Below are 17,877 nucleotides of genomic sequence, written 5' to 3'. Positions count from 1 at the left end.
ACAGAAATTAAAACCAGATTCAGGACTTAGTTTTATAGATATAAGGCAGTATTATCATGGAAAAATCAACTCATGATCCAAAAAGGGTATATCTTCTATATCAGTTATTCAACTCTGCTATAAACTGGCTCTGTCTCTGAGCAAATTTCTTAACCCTCTTGACCTCCATTTCTTTATCTCTAGCTTATGGTAGTTAAATGCAGATTACCAATTGCTGAAGAATTATTATATAATAAAAAGCTTTACCAGTAAAATTATCTTAATCACAATTTAATTTTTTTAATTGAGACAACACCATAGAGTCCTTATACTTGAGGTTTGGCCCCTGGAACAACAGCTTACTTATCAAATACACAAAACCTACTATATAGAATTGTTAAATTAAGGCAGCCCCAGTGGCGCAGCGGTTTAGCGCCGCCTGCAGCCAGGGTCATGATCCTGGAGACCCGGGATCGAGTCCCACACCCGACTCCCAGCGTGGAGCCTTCTTCTCCCTCTGCCTATGTCTCTGCCTCTCTCTCTCTCTCTCTCTCTCTCTCTCTCTCTTTCTGTGTGTGTCTCAATAAATAAAATCTTTAAAAAAAAGAATTGTCAAATTATTATAATGTACACTCAAAACTAATATTAAACTGTGTGTTAATTATACTTCAATTTTTAAGAAAGCAAAACATTGTTCTTCACGTCAGACTCTACATTTTAACAAAGTTATTCACCAGGTTATTCATATACACATTGAAATAAAAGAAACACTACTATAAGGTTTTACAACATTCACAGGTAATCATTTGAACCAACCCTACTGTTAACAAAAATTTTACTGGATTTGAATTATTCTTAACCACCATCATTGTTCCAAGCCCACTAAATTTGCCACTTTGTGAAAATCAGGAATTCTGAAACATTTGTGAAATATTTTCAAGTATATGAATAGTGGCAGTTTAGTATAATTTCAAAAGTACTAACTGGTTATATCACTTGGAATATATTTGTTAAATCTTGTATTTCTCCTTCTGCAGCTGGAAATGAAGAGACTATTAAGAGTAGAATATTCTTTGACAGAAATGAACTAACATGAGCACAGTGAACATAACATGACATTATTTCACAAGCATGTATTTCCTTGCATATTCTACTTTATACTAGTAATGGCCACAGTTACTTTACTTAATCTATTTAGTGTCCTGACCATTAAACTCTAAGTGGATAATTTACCAGGTACTTAGTGTTTGAAACAAGCTTTTGTATTAATCAAGATAAAGACACTCACAGGTGTTAATGTAGGTTTTAATGCTTATACACTTCATTCTTAGAATGGAAACAAGCTGCCCAGAGTATTTGACCCTGAGATCATTTGTCTCATGCATTAAAGGGGCCAAAAATTCTTACCTTTTTTATCCTCTGAGAATTACTAGTATAACAGTCTTTCTGATATCCAGATTTGAACCTTTGGGCAACTATGTATCATAGGCTCTGTTCCAAGGTTGCTACTGTCAGTTACATTCCCTGATAAAATGTGTAGATAGGGAGGTACAGGGATCTTGGGTGGAGGTGAGGGAGAGCTGTTGGTTCAGGATCTCTTATTTATCTATCCACCTCTGTGTGTTGCCCACATCTAACAAGGGTTCTTTTCATCTTTCTGTCTGAATTCTGCTGTATTTGAAAGGATGAAATAAGATTACCTGAAAGCATTTTGAAAGTGGCAAAACTATATAGGCAAATGTATTTGCTATTAAGCATAAATTAATGGAGCTTTGAAAAAGTATAACCCTGCATTTCAGCAATTTCCAGTTTATGTACTACCAAAAGTGGAATATCAAGCTTGTTATGGTGTTGAAGCTCTAACTGAAAGTGAACTTTGCCGCCTGTGGACTGAAAGTTTATTGCATTCCAACTGCTCATTTTATGTTGGTAAGTTATACACCAAGCTTTGTTCTCCTTTTTAATGCCATTGTAAATATATACTTTTAATCAATTATAAAGACTTCCATTCTGTACTTTCTGCAGCTCTCTTATTGTGTTAACATTCCTTTCTATTACAACACCATTCCTACTGCAGAGTTAAATAGTGGGGTGAGACTAGTAAGATCAGATGTTCCATTTCCCTCTTATTCAATGTTTAGTTGTGTTTGAATGTCAACATAATTGTTTTATTTTTGAAATATTTTATTTTACAGTGTAATAAGCTAAAACTATAGAAGTGTTTTCTAACAAGCTTCTTTTAAACTATTGATGTGAACATGTTTTTTTTTTTTTTTTTTTGATGTGAACATGTTTTGAAATTTTCTTAAAATTCTAATGACATTTAAAATTTTTCAAATTTTTTTAACTTTGTTTCTAGTTTGCTGTTTTGGGGGGTTGGTCGGGAATTTGATTTGTGTTATTTGGATTCACGCACAGTTAACATACTTCATATGAAGGATTACTTGCCAGTTGTTACTGATATTGCTCCCTCCCAATGGAATGCTCTATCCCCATACTTTTTAATTCATCCTGTATGTTTCAGTTCAACCTAACTATCTCAAGCTGCCCTTCCATGAAGTCATTTCCTTCTTTCAATGCAAGGTCTTTTTTTTTTTCTTTTTTTTTTTTTTTTTAAGATTTATTTTAGAGAGAGCACACACTAGTGCATATGCATGAGCAGAGGAGGGGCAAAGGGAGAGAGAGAGAGAAGCAGACTTCCACCCTGAGCCCAAGGCATCCTGAGGCTCAATTCTAGGAACCTGAGATTGTGACCTCAGCCAAAATCAAGAGTTGAATGCCTAACCAACTGAGCCACCTAGGCAACCCTGGGGAGTTTTTGTTTCTTTTTTTCTTTTCACCACTCTTATAATGTGTTACTTTCTATTGTATTGTTCTTTTTTACACTTACCCTATCTTCCCATGAGACAGTAAGTAGTTTAAGGTCAGTGTCTAATGAAACTTCATATTTTCATAGCACTTAGCATGATTCCTGATATGAAACACCTGTTAAGAGCATATTTTTCTTAATCAAAAAGAGTTACTTACTTGAAAATATTTTCCATATTTTGGTTAACCAGTATTTTCCCTTTATTGTATAAGAGTATTAATAAGATAATTGATTTGCTCTCTCTCCATAACTCAAAAGTACTACTTCGTGGTGCACTAGCCCCCTTCTCCTGCTTCATACTGAATGCTGGAAGTTTTTTGTTGTAGTTTTCAGCCACTAACCACAATCACAGTGTTCCTCCAAAAGACCTCATGCCTTGAAACATACCAACAGTCTTCATGTAAGGTACTCAAAAGCAATGGCTAACCACATCCATTTTGGGAAAGGATGAAACAAAAACATCACTTAAATCCTTTTTAAAGGTACTGAAAGAGAATAGAGACACATGACTAAAACAATATAAAATATTTTTTTTAAACATAAGGTATACTTTAACAGATAAAACTGCCATCATCTATATAGCTTACCCCATCTAAAGTATTCTTTGAAGTCCTAAATAATTATTGCTCTATGTGCTCTTTATCCTTAGTAAATCCTACCCACTTGGAAGCCATTCATTTTATTTATTTATTTATTTATTTATTTATTTATTTTTAACTTTTATTTATTTATGATAGTCCCAGAGAGAGAGAGAGAGAGAGAGAGGCAGAGACATAGGCAGAGGGAGAAGCAGGTCCATGCACCGGGAGCCCGACGTGGGATTCGATCCCGGGTCTCCAGGATCGCGCCCTGGGCCAAAGGCAGGCACTAAACTACTGTGCCACCCAGGGATCCCCTATTTATTTATTTTTAATATGTTCTTTTTTTTTTTAATTGAAGTTAGATTTGCCAACAAATAGTATAACACCCAGTGCTTATCCCATCAAGTGTCCTCCTCAGTGCCTGTCACCCAGTTGCCCCAATCCCCCCGCCCACCTCCCCTTCAGCATCCCCATCTTTATTTCCCAGAGTTAGGAGTCTCTCATGTTTTGTCTAGAGAAGGTCTCTAGTTTTTCCCACTCAATTCTCCTCCTTTCCCTTATAATCCCTTTCACTATTTCTTATATTCCGTGTATGAGTGAAACCATATGATGATTGTCCTTCTCTGATTGACTTGCTTCACTTAGCCATTAGAAAGGACAAATACCCATCATTTGCTTCGACATGGATGGAACTGGAGGGTATTATACTGAGTGAAGAAGCCATTCACTTTAATGTAATAGAATAGTGTGGTGGAGCGCCTGGGTGGCTCAGTCAGTTAAGCATCTGCCATTAGCTCAGGTCATGATCCCAGAGTCCTGGGATTGAGCCCTGCATGGGCATCAGGCTCAGGGAGCCTGCTTCTCCCTCTCCTTTTCTCCCTGCTTGTACTCTATCTTGTGCTCTCTCTCTCTGCCAAATAAATCTTTTTTTTTTTTTTTTATAAAGGATGGTATATTTGGCTTCTTTTATAGTTTGATGAGAAATTTATGTTATATGGTTGTGTTTTCTTTGGGTTTGGGAATGGGTTTGGTTTTTTATGTGGGGGTGAATATGTTTTGAAATGCTGTTTTAAAAGGTTCTAGATAGGGGGGTACCTGGCTGGCTCAGTCAGTAAAGCATGCAAACTTTTGATTTCAGAGTTGTGAGTTTGAGCCCCACATTGAGTGTAGAAATTACTTAAAATTTTTTTTAAAATCTAAAAAAATAAATAATTGAAAGTATCTGTGGGTTAGAGGTGTTCATTTTTTGTTTTTGTTTTTTAATGTTGCTCTGTTACTATTTTAATTTCAGAAAAATGTTGCAACAAGAAGGGAGTATAGGAGAAAGGGCTCCTTAGTTAAGTTTTTCTTATAGTTACTTTGTGGAAAAATACAGAAAATAAATACAGAAGGCAACAGTCATTTTGTCATTGTAGTGTCTGGAATAACTGAATATAATTAAAATATGTTATACATCAGATGTGACTATAAAGTAGTTTGCATGACTCATTACTTAGCCTCTTATAATTATATTTTTAACATAATGTTTTGGTTTTAAGAAGAGTGCCAATCTACAGATAGACAAGAGTTAAAGAAGATATGTATAAAATACTTAGGATAGCTCATTTCAGAAGTATTTATTATTGCCCTTTGACCTCCAAATAACAAACTAAATTCAAAATTATGAGTTCCTAGATAGGAGTTACGGTATGTACCTTTAAAAGAGGTAATGTGTTTCTTTTCAAATATTCTTTGATCCTCTCTGTAATATGTCAGTTTTCCTCTCTATACTACACTCCTCTTCCCAATTTCCTCTCCTTCCAACCTCCCAATGTACAACTTACAGAATATTGTTGGGTTGGTTTTTCTTTTCTCCTTTTGGTTCATTATGTATCTGCCACTCACAAACCAAGCTATATGATGCACTTGAAGTGCTCCAAAATTATCCTTAGGAACTATTAAATATATCTGTGTATGTATGTATATATGTAGGTGTGTATAAAAATAATAGAACAATATTTTTCTTTTCTTTTGTAGGGAGAGAGCTCACAAGCAAGGGGAGGGACAAGAGGGAAAGAAGGAGAGAGAATCTTAAGCAGATTCCATGCCCAGTGTAGAGCCAGACATAGGGCTCGCTCACAACCCTGAGATCAGGACCTGAGCCAAAATTTAGAGTCATACATTTAACCAACTAAAGCACTAAGGCACCCCTAGAACAATATTTCTAACTCAGTTATGAAGTATGCAATGTGGGTCAACTACTTATATACCCGTTTTTGCTAATCCTCACTATTCTGTAAAATAGGTGATGTTTATCTTTGTTATATGGAGAAAAAAACTAAGGTTCTCTAAGTTTATTGCTCAAGATTACACAATTTGTGGGAAATCCAGAATTTGTATCCATATGTTTTCTGACTCCACAGCTTGTGCTTTTTTCCATTATAATGGAGTAGTGGAAATCATGCTGAATGTGGGAATCAGAAGGTATATGTATGATTACTATATATTTTCTAATTCTTTTACCTTGGTTAGAATCATTTAACCCCCAGGCCTGAACTTTTTCACCTATACATGATGAATATAATAGTATTCTTTTATCCTACTACAAGGATTGTATATACAGATTTTTTATTATAATTATAACCTACTATATTGCCCCAAAAGTAGATTTCTTCTTGATGAAAATAGATACAAGACAATGAAGTAATATTTTGTATACTTTTGTACTGAGGAAAAACTTCTAACCTAGAATTAGGTGAAAATATGGAAGATCATCTTTATGATATGAGAGTTAAGGAAGTATTTCTTTTTTTTTTTAAATCTATTTGAAAAAGAGAGAAAGAGCATGAGTGGGGGGAGGAGCAGAGAGAGAGAGAAAGAGAGAGAGAAGCAGACTCCCTGCTGAGCACAGAGCCCAACCAACATGGGACTCCATCCCAGGACCCTGAGATCAGGATCTAAATTGAAGGCTGATGCTTAACCAGCTGAGCCACTCCAGGCACCCCAAGAAAGAATTTTTTCTTAGCTAAAAATTAAAAGTGGACTAAAACAAAAGGAGCAATAACTTTTCTATATATTTTTTCTTTTCTATATTTATACATAATTTTTAAGTGTCTGCATGGTACTCTTTCTGTTCTAAGATAATAGAATAGTTGTAAAGTACACCATTGATTTGATATGTTTTTCTCTTCCATTTTTAACTTTTTTTTTAAAAGGTATATTTATTTTAAAGAGAGAGAATGGGAGGGGTTAGAGAAGAGTAGAGGGAGAAGGAGAGAGAGAGTCTTAAGCAGATTCTGCACTGAGCCCAACATGGCTAGATCTCACCACCCTGAGATCACAACCTGAGCCGAAACCAAGAGTCAGATGCCCATCTGACTGTGCCAGTCACTCACCCTTTCAATTTTTAACTTTAAGTACATTTTTAGAAATGAAAAGAATATAAATGTACAGCTCAGGGAATTATTTGTTAGTTAACAAAGCTAACACCTCTGTAACTACTATCCAGATCAAGAAGCTGAAAATTTACCAGTGCCCCAGAAGACCCACAAGTGACCTTGCCAGTCATTGCCTTTTTCCTCTTTTCCAATGGCAATCATTATTCTGATAGTTTTGTTTTGCCACTTGATACAAATGGAATCATAAAATAGTAATCTTTTGTTTATGCTTCCTTTCAATTAACATAGTTTTTGAAATTTATCCATGCTTTGTGTAGCAGTTGTTTGCTTCTATTGTTTTGATATTCCTTTGTAAGAATATACTATAATTTATCCATTTAACTTCTATTTTTTAAAAAAGTATTATTTGAGAGAACACACACACACACACACACACACACACACACACACACGAGCAGGGGGGAGGGGCAGAGGGAGAGGGAAATGCAGTCTCCCTGCTCAGCAGGGAGCCTGACATGGGGCTTGATCCCAGGACAGACACTTAACTGACTAAGACATCTGGGTACCCCTCTACATCTGGTACCCCTCTACCCCTTAACTTTGATACACGGTTTATGTAGTATTTAACTTTACATGGAATATCAAGATTTTATTTTCCATTTTTAACACTATTTATTGAAAAGACCACCCTTTCTCTGCTACTCTTCAATGCTACTTGTATTATAAATCATATCTGTGAATCTAATTCTAGACTATGTATCCTTCAGGCAGTACCTGTTTTAATTACTCTAACTAGAGTAATTACTTAATTTTTCTAGGTACTCTAGCTGGACAGTTAACATTGTAAATTACTTTATAAAATGTTCTACTCTGTAAAGTGAATCTTGTCAACTTATTTTTCTTCCGGATTCTTGGCTATTCTTGACTATTTGTATTTACAAATTTTGGAATCAGCTTGTCAGTTTCTATCAACAACAACAAAATTGGGATTTTTGTTAGCAAGTACATTGACTCAATGTAGAGTAAATCGATAGCTTCACAATAACATATCTTCCAATTTGTGGACTTTATAAAATCCTTTATTTATATCTTTAATTTCTATTAGTATTTTAGGATTTTCTATGTAGAGATCTTGTATATCTTTTGTTAAGTGTGTTTTGCTATTTGATATTTTTAAGTTATTATAAATGATATTTCTGACATTTTATTTTCTTGTGGTTTATTACTAAAATATAAAATTTATTTACATATTCATTTTCTTTTTTTAATATTTTTAATTATTTATTCATGAGAGACACACAGAGAGAGGCGGAGAAGCAGGCTCCATGCAGGGAGCCCGACGTGGGACTCGATCCTGGGTCTCCAGGATCATGCCCTGGGCCGAAGGCAGGTGCTAAACCACTGAGCCACCCAGGCTGCCCACATATTCATTTTCTATATTGATCTTCTACTTTGCAACTTTGCTAAACTCATTTTAATAATTCAGGTTTTTAATTAATCAGCCGTGTCTTCTGCAAATAATGGCCATTTTATTTCTTCTTTCCAATCTTTATACTTTTTATTTTTCTTGCCTTCATTGCCTCACACTTGAATACAAGGTAAATACAGGGGCTTTTTCCTTATTTCTCATCTTAAAAGGGAATGTTTTGTTGTTTTTTAAAGATTTTATTTATTTATTCATAAGAGATGCAGAGGGAGAAGCAGGCTCTCTCTGTCTATCATAAATAAATAAATGAATAAATAAATCTTTTTTTTAAAAAGTTCCTTTCTGTACCTAGTTTAAGAATTTTTTTTAAAGATTTATTTATTTATTTATTCATGATAGATATATATATAGAGAGAGAGAGAGGCAGAGACACAGGAGAAGGAAGAGAAGCAGGCTCCATGCCGGGAGCCCAACGCGGGACTCGATCCCGGACTCCAGGATCGCGCCCTGGGCCAAAGGCAGGCGCCAAACCGCTGAGCCACCCAGGGATCCCCGTAGTTTAAGAATTTTAATCATGAATTGGTTAAAAAAAAAAAAAATCAGATATTTTCTTTGCTTTTATTGATATGATGGTATGACTTTTATTCTAATGTGATGACTCTTGTTGATTCATTTAAAAATATTAATCCAACCTTGTGTTCCTGCAATAAACCCAGCTTAATCATAATATATTACTCTTTTTATATATTGGTAGATTTAGTTTAATATTAATTTTTTTAAAATTTTTTAAAAATGCTGTATATATTTATTTACCCATAATACTTGAGCTCAAAGACTTCATTGAGCTCAGTGTATAGTAGCAAAGAAGTATGAAGTAAGTACCTATAGAATCTTTTTACTTTGCAGTGTTTAGTATTTTTGGTGATTTCTTTTTTTTTAATAATTTTATTTTTTATTGATGTTCAATTTGCCAACATACAGAATAACACCCAGTGCTCATCCCATCAAGTGCTCCCCTCAGTACCCGTCACCTATTCACCCCCGCCCCCCACCCTCCTCCCCTTCCACCACCCCTAGTTCGTTTCCCAGAGTTAGGAGTCTTTTAATATTAATTCTGCCATCTGTGTTTATGAGTGAGATTGGCCTATAACATCTTGCCGAGGTATTCGTATTAAGATTATGTTTATACTGTAAAATGAGTTGGTATGTATTCCTTCTTCTTCTCTTATCTGGTAGAATTTCTATAAAATTGGTATTATTTCTCCTACAAGTAAATGTTTGGTACAAGTTACCTAGGAAGCAATGGGCCTAAAGTTTTCCTTTTTGAGAAGCTTCTAATTATCAATTCTGTTTTTAAATTAATTTTAGAGCCATTCACATGTTTAATTTCTTGCATCAGTTTTGTAACTTGTGTATGTTTTTAAGAAATTTGTTCAGTTTCTTTAAATTTTCAAAATTATTGGTGTAAAAGTCTTTATAATATCCTCTTACGATCTTTTAATATCTATAGTACCTGTAGAAAATTACTACACATCACTAATAAATTTGAGTTTATATATACCCATTTTAATATGTTTTCTATTTAACTCATAGTTTTAAGGGCTTTTTTTTGTCCTAGTGCGATAATGTGAATTGCATATTTTTTATTCCATTTTTCCCCTTTTTATCAGCATAGTTCTATATTAATGTAATTAATGTATTCTTTTACTACTCTTTTAAGGGTTACTCTAGAGGTGTCCTAACGTAGTAGCTCCTAGCCATAGGTGACTATTTTAAATTTATTAAAATTAAATAAAACTTAAAATTCAGTTTCTCAGTCATACTGACCATATTCCAGATACTAGAAAGCTATACCTGGTTACCATATTGAACAGTGCAGTTATTTCCATCATCACAAAAAAAGTTCAGTTGGACAGTGCTACTCTAATAATTATAACATATATCCCTGACTTATCCTCATTAAATAGTGTTTTATTTTTCTGTACATTATTTGTGTACATTTGATATTTGTTTACATTTATTATATATTTACCCTTTTATTTTTTTTTATATTTACCCTTTTAATGCTTTTCTTATATCTCTAAGATTCTATCTAGTATCATTTTTCTGTACCTGAAGAGAAATAATTCATATCTTTTAGTATTATCTTTATTATAGATATCTTAGTGACAAAGACTCCTTTTTATTTATCCAAAAGGTGTTTTTTTTATTATTTCACCTTTATTCTGGAAGGATAGATATTTCATTTTCTGGCTTTCATTTCTAGCTGTCCATCCTCCCCCCCACCCCCACCCCCAGTAGATTTAAATTTTTCTTTCTTCCTGCTTTTCAACAATTTTCCTATAATATACTTAGGTTTTCCTTGTAAATATTCCTTTTGGGGTTTATATTGTTCCTTGAATATGTGACTTGATAGCTTTTAGCAATTTTGGAGAATTCTCAGTCATTATGTCACTAAACACCACTTCTTCCCCATTCTTCTCTCTTTCTCCTCTGGGATTTTATTCACATTATGTTACATCTGACTATAACCCTAATGTCCTTTGCATTCTTTTCCTTATTTACCTTTCCTTTTGGCTCTTCATGCATCATTTTTGATATTTTTTCTAATTCATTAATTCCCTCTTCACCTGTCTCTAACACTATTTAACCCATGACTTGAGTCCTTAATTTCAATTACTGTATTCTTCAGTTCTAGATTTTCCTTTTGGTTCTTTTTTATAGATTATAATTTTCTACAGAGATTCTCTATCTTTCCTTAAGCCTATTAGGCAAAACTCTTTTAAAGTCTGTGTTCAGTACTTCTGTTATCTAGATTTCCTATGTGTCTTTTCTGTTATCTTTTGTTTATTTCTTTCTTAGGGCTGGTGTAACAAAGTACCACAAACTAAATGGCTTAAAACAGAAATTTCTTGTTTCGTAGTTCTAGAGCCAAAAAATACAAAACCAGGGTGTTATTGGGCCATGTTCCCTCTGAAACCTGTAGGAGAGAATCCTTCATTGCCTTTTCTATCTTCTGGTATCTGCCAGTAATTTTTGGCATCTTTGGCTTGTAGATGCATCACCCTCTTCTCTGGTTCCCTCATCATATGGCATCTTTTTCTTGTGTGTCTCTCTCCTCTTCTTAGGACACCAGTCATAATGGATTAAGGGTCCACCCTGCTGCAGTATGACTTCATGTTAATCTTTGTTATATCTGCTATGATCATATTTCCAAGGGAGGTCATGTTCTGAGGTACTGTGGGTCCTTTGCAAAGCACACAATTCATCTCATAACATGTTTCATTTTTTTTTAATTGTTATTACATGTTTCATCGTATGCCAGGTTCTTCTTTATCAAAGGCCAGGTCTTATATATGAAAAATTGTGGAGATAATGAGAAAGTTAAAATGTTATCTTTCCCTAAACAGGATTACTTTTGATTCATCTTAATTCCATTGCAGGAATTTAGATAATTTGAAGCTTGACTTTGGACCCTAGAAAGACCAGTCTGTTTCCCACTTATTGCTAGGGTATTGCTATTCAGGATCTGTGCATATGTAACCGGACTGACACTGCCAATCATTGAAAAGACCTGTTTGCAAGGCTGACCCTTAGCTGGTATCTAGGAACATGCCTAGTAAACTGTTCCTGTACTGATAATAAGACTTTCTTTAGCTGATAAGGATGGCTCATAGTACCTGTACTGTACAAACAATGTGTGTTTATTCAGCTTATTCTGAACATCTGCTTTCCTTTGAGAGTCTAATTTTGGTATGTGCTAGGCAGAGGGCACCTACATGATGAGCCCCCCAACTAAAAACTTTGAGTGCTGAATTGCTAATGAACTTTCAAAAAAAGCTGTTTCTGGAAGAATTAAGTGCACCCTATGTGACTTCAGTGGGAAGGGACTTTTTTTTTTTTCATTGTGATAAACTATACATATTTTAGAATAACATTGAATTCACCATTTCAGCCATTTTAGTGTACAGTTCAGCAAAGATTTTTAGTACAATTCAGTGATATTAAGTAGATTCACAGAGTTGTGCAGCTGTCACCACTATCCACTTCCAGAACTTTTTCATCATCCCAGACAGAAACTCAAAAGAGACTCAGAGATTTCACCTGGTTTCCTCTGGATTTCACTCCGCACACCTTTTCCTTTTGCTTCTTCTTCTTTCTTCTTCCTCTCCTCCTCCTCCTCCTCTTTCTCCTCTTCCTCCTCTTCCTCCTTCTCTTCCTTTTCCTCCTCTTCTTCTCCTCTTCCTCCTCCTTCTCCTTCTTTTATATCCTTTTGCTATAAGTCTTAACCATGAGTACAACTGTATGTTGAATCCTATGATCTTTTAGAGATTCACCAAACCCAGGGGACTGCTTTTTACACAAGGTCCCAACTCAGATCTTAGATGTTCAGTTCGTTGATAGATCCTGAAATCCAGTTTTTGTTCCTCTGATCCTTAGAGACTGTTGAAAGCCCTGGTCCATTTCTTAGCCTTTTGTTGCTTTTTCCAGAGAAAAGCAACCCCAGGGGCCAGGTTGACATCTCTGGGTCTCTTTCTTCTTCTATTTGTTGATTTCTTTACCCTTCACCCACACAAATGTATATCCAATACCTTTCCTGGTTGCCACTAACAAATTATATACATTAATTGCTTATGATATCTATTGCCTGTCTGTATGTTTCTTGTTTACTGTTAGTATCTCAAGCTCCTAGAACAGTATCTGACACATGGAGATACTCAATTATGTTTAGAATGAGTGAAGTTGCCTTTGATAATTGGTTAAAGGAACAGTAAAAGTCAAGGAGAGTGGAAGTGGTAGAAGACAAACCACTGAATTCAATTACTTTATTCTTTTTACTGTCTTTAGCTGTGCATAAGAAGCCACTGGGATATAGGAAGAGAATGTTATAACTAACTTATTTTTTTTCTCCAAATAACAATTAAACATTATTCGTATTAAGTATGTGGATTGGTAAGTGGTACTGTCTCTTTATATTGTCATACAATCCTGTCACATAAAATACTGAAAAAATCTTCACCATCTTCATATAGCACACCCCTAGGGAGACAGTTCCATATGAATGGCCACCCCCAGAGCTATGCCATACAGCATCCTTGGTTATATTAAGTATGATTTTGTTGCCAAAAATAAAAGATGTCACTTATTATAAACAAAAACCTTGTACATCTGTATACTTCAAAAACTTGGAATCAGATTAAGGGGGGAAAAACCCTTTTAAAATCCTCCAGAGAACCCTAAGAATAGGAATGTAGCCCCTATCTTAACATTTATAAGAAAAACTGGTTAACATCAGGGAAGATGGACTTTTTACTAATAGAAATTAGAGAAAAAGCTTTGTGTTATTGGTGTATGATGTTAAAAACAATCGGTGTCACTCTAGTAAGCCCAGCAATAAGGCATTTGTTTTATGTGGATCTTTGTATCATTGTATCTTTTTTAGCTATGGGAGCCATTAAAACCTATAGAAAAATGAATTGGACTTTAAATCCATCCTAGTTGTATCACACAGTTTTATTCTTTTTTTAAGATTTTATTTATTTATTCATGAAAGAGAGAGGCATAGGCATAGGAAGAAGCAGGCTCCCTGCAGGGAGCCCAATGCGGGACTGGATCCCAGGACCCTGGGATCACGACCTGAGCCCAAGGCAGACGCTCAACCTCTGAATCACCCAGGTGTCCTATCACACAGTTTTAAACTAAGATTTCTCAAACAAGAAAGCCTAGCCAACTATACTTTGTATATTATTTTCATTTTTCAAAAGAATTTTGGTCTAAGTGCTACTGATGAACAGTTTTTAATGTGTGTAGACCACAGCTATATGCAAAAAAGAAAAGTTCAGAATAATTAAATGACTTACACATAGATACAGAGTTTATCAGTTGGCAGGACCAGAATTGAATCACATTTTTTAAGTGTTATTAACTTTGCCATAAAACTGAAAAGGCTAGGGAAGAATTGAGGGAGGGGTGAGGAGGTATCAGCTGTAACAAAAATGAAGCATTCTGTGTGACAGTACTACTCAGTGTAAATTAAAACAAATGACTTTGCTGTTTAGAAACTAAATTCTTAAAGTCTTGACCAGAAATTTCCCAAGTGCTTATATTTTCTTTCCCATGCACTCATACACCATAATCCTTCCTCAACTGTGGCCTGAGTTTTCCTCCCAACCATTGCTAGCCACACCTCCATTTAACTTAAGCATTTGTCATTTTTTCCCCATTCAGCCCTATGAGCTCAAGATTTCAAGGAAATTTGGTTAATTTCTCCTCAAAAAATCATATTTAGGGGTAGTACATTAGATCCTTTGGAGTAAACAGTGAGAGTAGAGTTTATCTGCATGATTGAGTGATTCAATCATGTCTTACCTGACAAAGTGATGTAAGATCTCAATTACTTTAACTGAAGAGCAGCACATTGGTTTGTAGGACATGGTTCAGTAATTCTCAAATTTGGTGGTTCATCAGAATCACTTGTAGGGCTTGTTAAAGTAGGCCCTGACCCTGTAGTGTCTGATTCATTGGTCTGGATCGAGACCCAAGACTTAGCCTTTCTAGCATGTTCTCAGGTACTGCTGATGCTGCTAGTTTGAGGACAGCTAATTATTGTAGCTCATAGTCTCTTTTTCATGTAGAATATATGTACTTTTTTTTTTTAATGTTGCTTTGCTTTACTGTGAACATGTTCTCTTCCCCTTGATTGTGGCATTTTTTTTCTTCATGTCCCATAAAAACATTGAGATACTCCTTAAAGAAAATTCCCGAAGTAATCTTTCACAGTAAGAGAACCTTCTAATCCTTTAATTATATCAATTCTACATAGTTGACATAAGCTGGGCCTTGCTTTTGCACAGTTCTGAGATACACCAATTTCAGTTACTACAGTCTATTAACTATAACAAATTTCATAAAGTACAGACTTCACTGCTGACTTTTCAGTCTACATGTCACTAAAAAATAACAGATGCACATCATGACCAGTGACCAGTCATGTCACATTTTCCAAACTCTGTCAGTGGTCACTTTGCACCTCTTACTGAGTTCATACACAGAAAACAGTCTGTGTATTTGTGTTCCCTCCTTATGCCCCAGTGATAAACTCATGTAATTTTATAAAAGTGGATAATCAAAGAATTAGCCAACAATAATTAAAGCACAGCAAGGAAAAAGTGATACTACTGGAAGCAAAATTCAAATTGAACATAAATGGAGTTAGGAAACAGCGGACAGTGGGAATGTTGACCCCACTGATGTTCAAGAGACTCTAGATATGCCACCACAGGAATTTAGTGAAGGCAAACTTATGGACATAAATGAGGACAGTGGTTGTGACATAAAGAGTGATACCAGCATAAGATTTTACATGAAAGGAACTCTGGGAGATATTTCTTGACATGTGAAGCACAAGGATACAATGTTGGCATCTGATCCTAACTCAGAAAGGAGTATGACTATCCACGGCATAGGAAAGATTTTTTGCTTCCTATCATACATTGTTCCAGAAGAAGTGACAAGCAGTGTTCAAACTGCTCTTGAGTTTTTTATAAATAATTTTCAGTGTTTTTAATGTATTAAATTACAGTGTACTAAATAAATATTAGTTTTGCTTTTTTTTATTTCCCTATACCTTTATAATTGATCAGAAATTCATATTTGGATCATGAATCTAAAATTTTTTTTGAAGATTTATTTATTTATTTTAGAGAGAATAAGGGGAGGAGCAGCAGAGGATAGAAAGTGTTAAGCAGACTCCACCCTGAGTGCAGAGCCCAATAGAGGGCTCCATCTTACAACCCTTAGATCAGGACCTGAGCCGAAACCAAGCTGGAGGCTTAACTGACTGCGCCTAGGTGCCCCAACAACAAAAAAAAGTTTTTAAAGATTTATTTATTTATGTGAGAGAGAAGGAGAGAGTGTGCATGCACCTGCATAAGTAGGGGAAGGGGCAGAAGGAGAGGGAGAAAGAAGCAGACTCTCCACTGAATATAGAGTGTGATGAGGGCTTGATCTCATGACCGTGAGATCATGACCTGAGCTGAAATCAAGAATCAGATGCTTAACTAAGCCACTCAGGCACCCTTTGACAAATTTTTTTAAGTTTTGGAACAATTGTAACTTTTCCCATTGTTCATTAAAATTGCCTGCATGGTTTCAGCTTGTATGATTATTTTTATCATCCCATACTACATACAAAGCAAGGACTGTATGTATGTATATGTATATGTATGTATATATGTATGATTGGACATATATATATAGTCTTTAATTGTATTATATAAAGGTTTTATTTGTACTCTGTAAAGAGTGTTTCCCAACCTTGATACACACACAAAAAAAATACTTGGATAGCTCACTGTGATATACAAAAGAGCTCCTGGCTGAAGGGCAGTGGCCAGGAAACTTTCCATCCCAAGCCTTGCTTAGCTGCCCCAAGAGCCAGGGAGATAAATATTTCAACCACCACATGTATGAGTCATTTAAGGCCCACAGGTGAAAATACTCCAATATTGAGAGAATTGTTAACTCCTTGAGGAAGTAGGCGTCATAGCACTTAGTATGGTGTTCTCTATATAGTTATTTTTGGCTGACCATGTTTGACATACTATAATACATATTTTTTTATTTGAAATTTCTTTAAAAAGCTAAGACTTGTTAATCTGCTCAAAGGCATATTTAGTAAATGTCTAAATATGTTTTATTGTATTTAATATTCTCTTTCTACAGTTATTAAAGCATTAAAATGTGTCTTACTAGAAATGTCACTGTATAGTGAGTATTAGAAATGTTGAGGTGAAACTGAAACTTGGCATAGGAAATAACAAGTAGGCATTGCAAAAATAGATTCATTGTTTTAAGGAAAAACATCTGGTGAAAATGTTCCCAATTCTTTCTATAAATACAAAGTAATCGAAAGGAGGCTTTATATGAAAATGAGATAAGTGCTTTTTTTTGGTCCCAGTGATTAACATCAGCTTCCCCAGTAATGTGTTTTGATAACTAAATATTACAAGTTCAAAATAAAAACAAAAAATGCTATTATTTTCAGCATGATGAGTTTTACATTCTTTTCATACTAATTGATATTTTTAACTCTAGTACAATAGCATGATTTTTGTATTGACTTGATTATATGACATTTAACTCAGTGCTGTCTTTCATATCATTCTTCCTTGATAGATTTCAAGGCCTAAGTGTACTATCTTAACTTATTTTGTTGTAGAACATACACATTACTTTTTAAAATTGAAGTGTCCTCTTTTGCTACTTTGTTTCTTGGAATTCTGGAATTATGTTTGTAAGAAAGTAGACTTTAAGCAGACTTCTTTTTGTAACCATGTAGAATATTATGGTGTGCTCTAATTAAAAGCCAGATTTGTTTTTGAGCTTTATTGTGGTATAATTGACAAATTAAATTGTAAAATATTTAAAGTCTACATCATGATGTTTGCTATATATACACATTGTAAAGTGATTCCTCTCATCCAGTTAATTAATACCTCTATCCCCACATATTTATAGTTTTGATTTTTCTTTTTTGAGAACATTTAAGTTCTACTCTTTTAGCAAATTTCAATTGTGCAATATAGTGTTATCATCTATAGTCACCATATTATACTTTTTAGATTCTCAGACCCTATGTGGCTG

The 17,877-nt window shown here is 34.7% G+C and overlaps 1 protein-coding gene across 8 annotated transcripts in view; it reads left to right on the top strand.

Annotated features, from left to right (window-relative positions):
- Positions 1-17,877, top strand: part of ICE2 (interactor of little elongation complex ELL subunit 2) — a 66,681-nt gene that overhangs the window by 36,586 nt on the left and 12,218 nt on the right. For 7 of the 8 annotated variants that reach the window (XM_077881319.1, XM_077881321.1, XM_077881317.1 and 4 more), the window contains one exon: positions 1,779-1,908. In XM_077881319.1, the coding sequence (XP_077737445.1) occupies positions 1,779-1,908 (130 nt within the window). Of the gene's footprint in view, positions 1-1,778; positions 1,909-5,831; positions 5,966-17,877 lie in introns of those variants that run through there. The other variant, XM_077881322.1, reaches the window with a different exon arrangement.

Source organism: Canis aureus, chromosome 32 (assembly GCF_053574225.1).
Source record: "Canis aureus isolate CA01 chromosome 32, VMU_Caureus_v.1.0, whole genome shotgun sequence".
Classification (NCBI taxonomy): Eukaryota; Metazoa; Chordata; class Mammalia; order Carnivora; family Canidae; genus Canis; species Canis aureus.
Note: the sequence above shows the minus strand (reverse complement) of the source record. Positions and strands in the feature narration are given on the sequence as shown.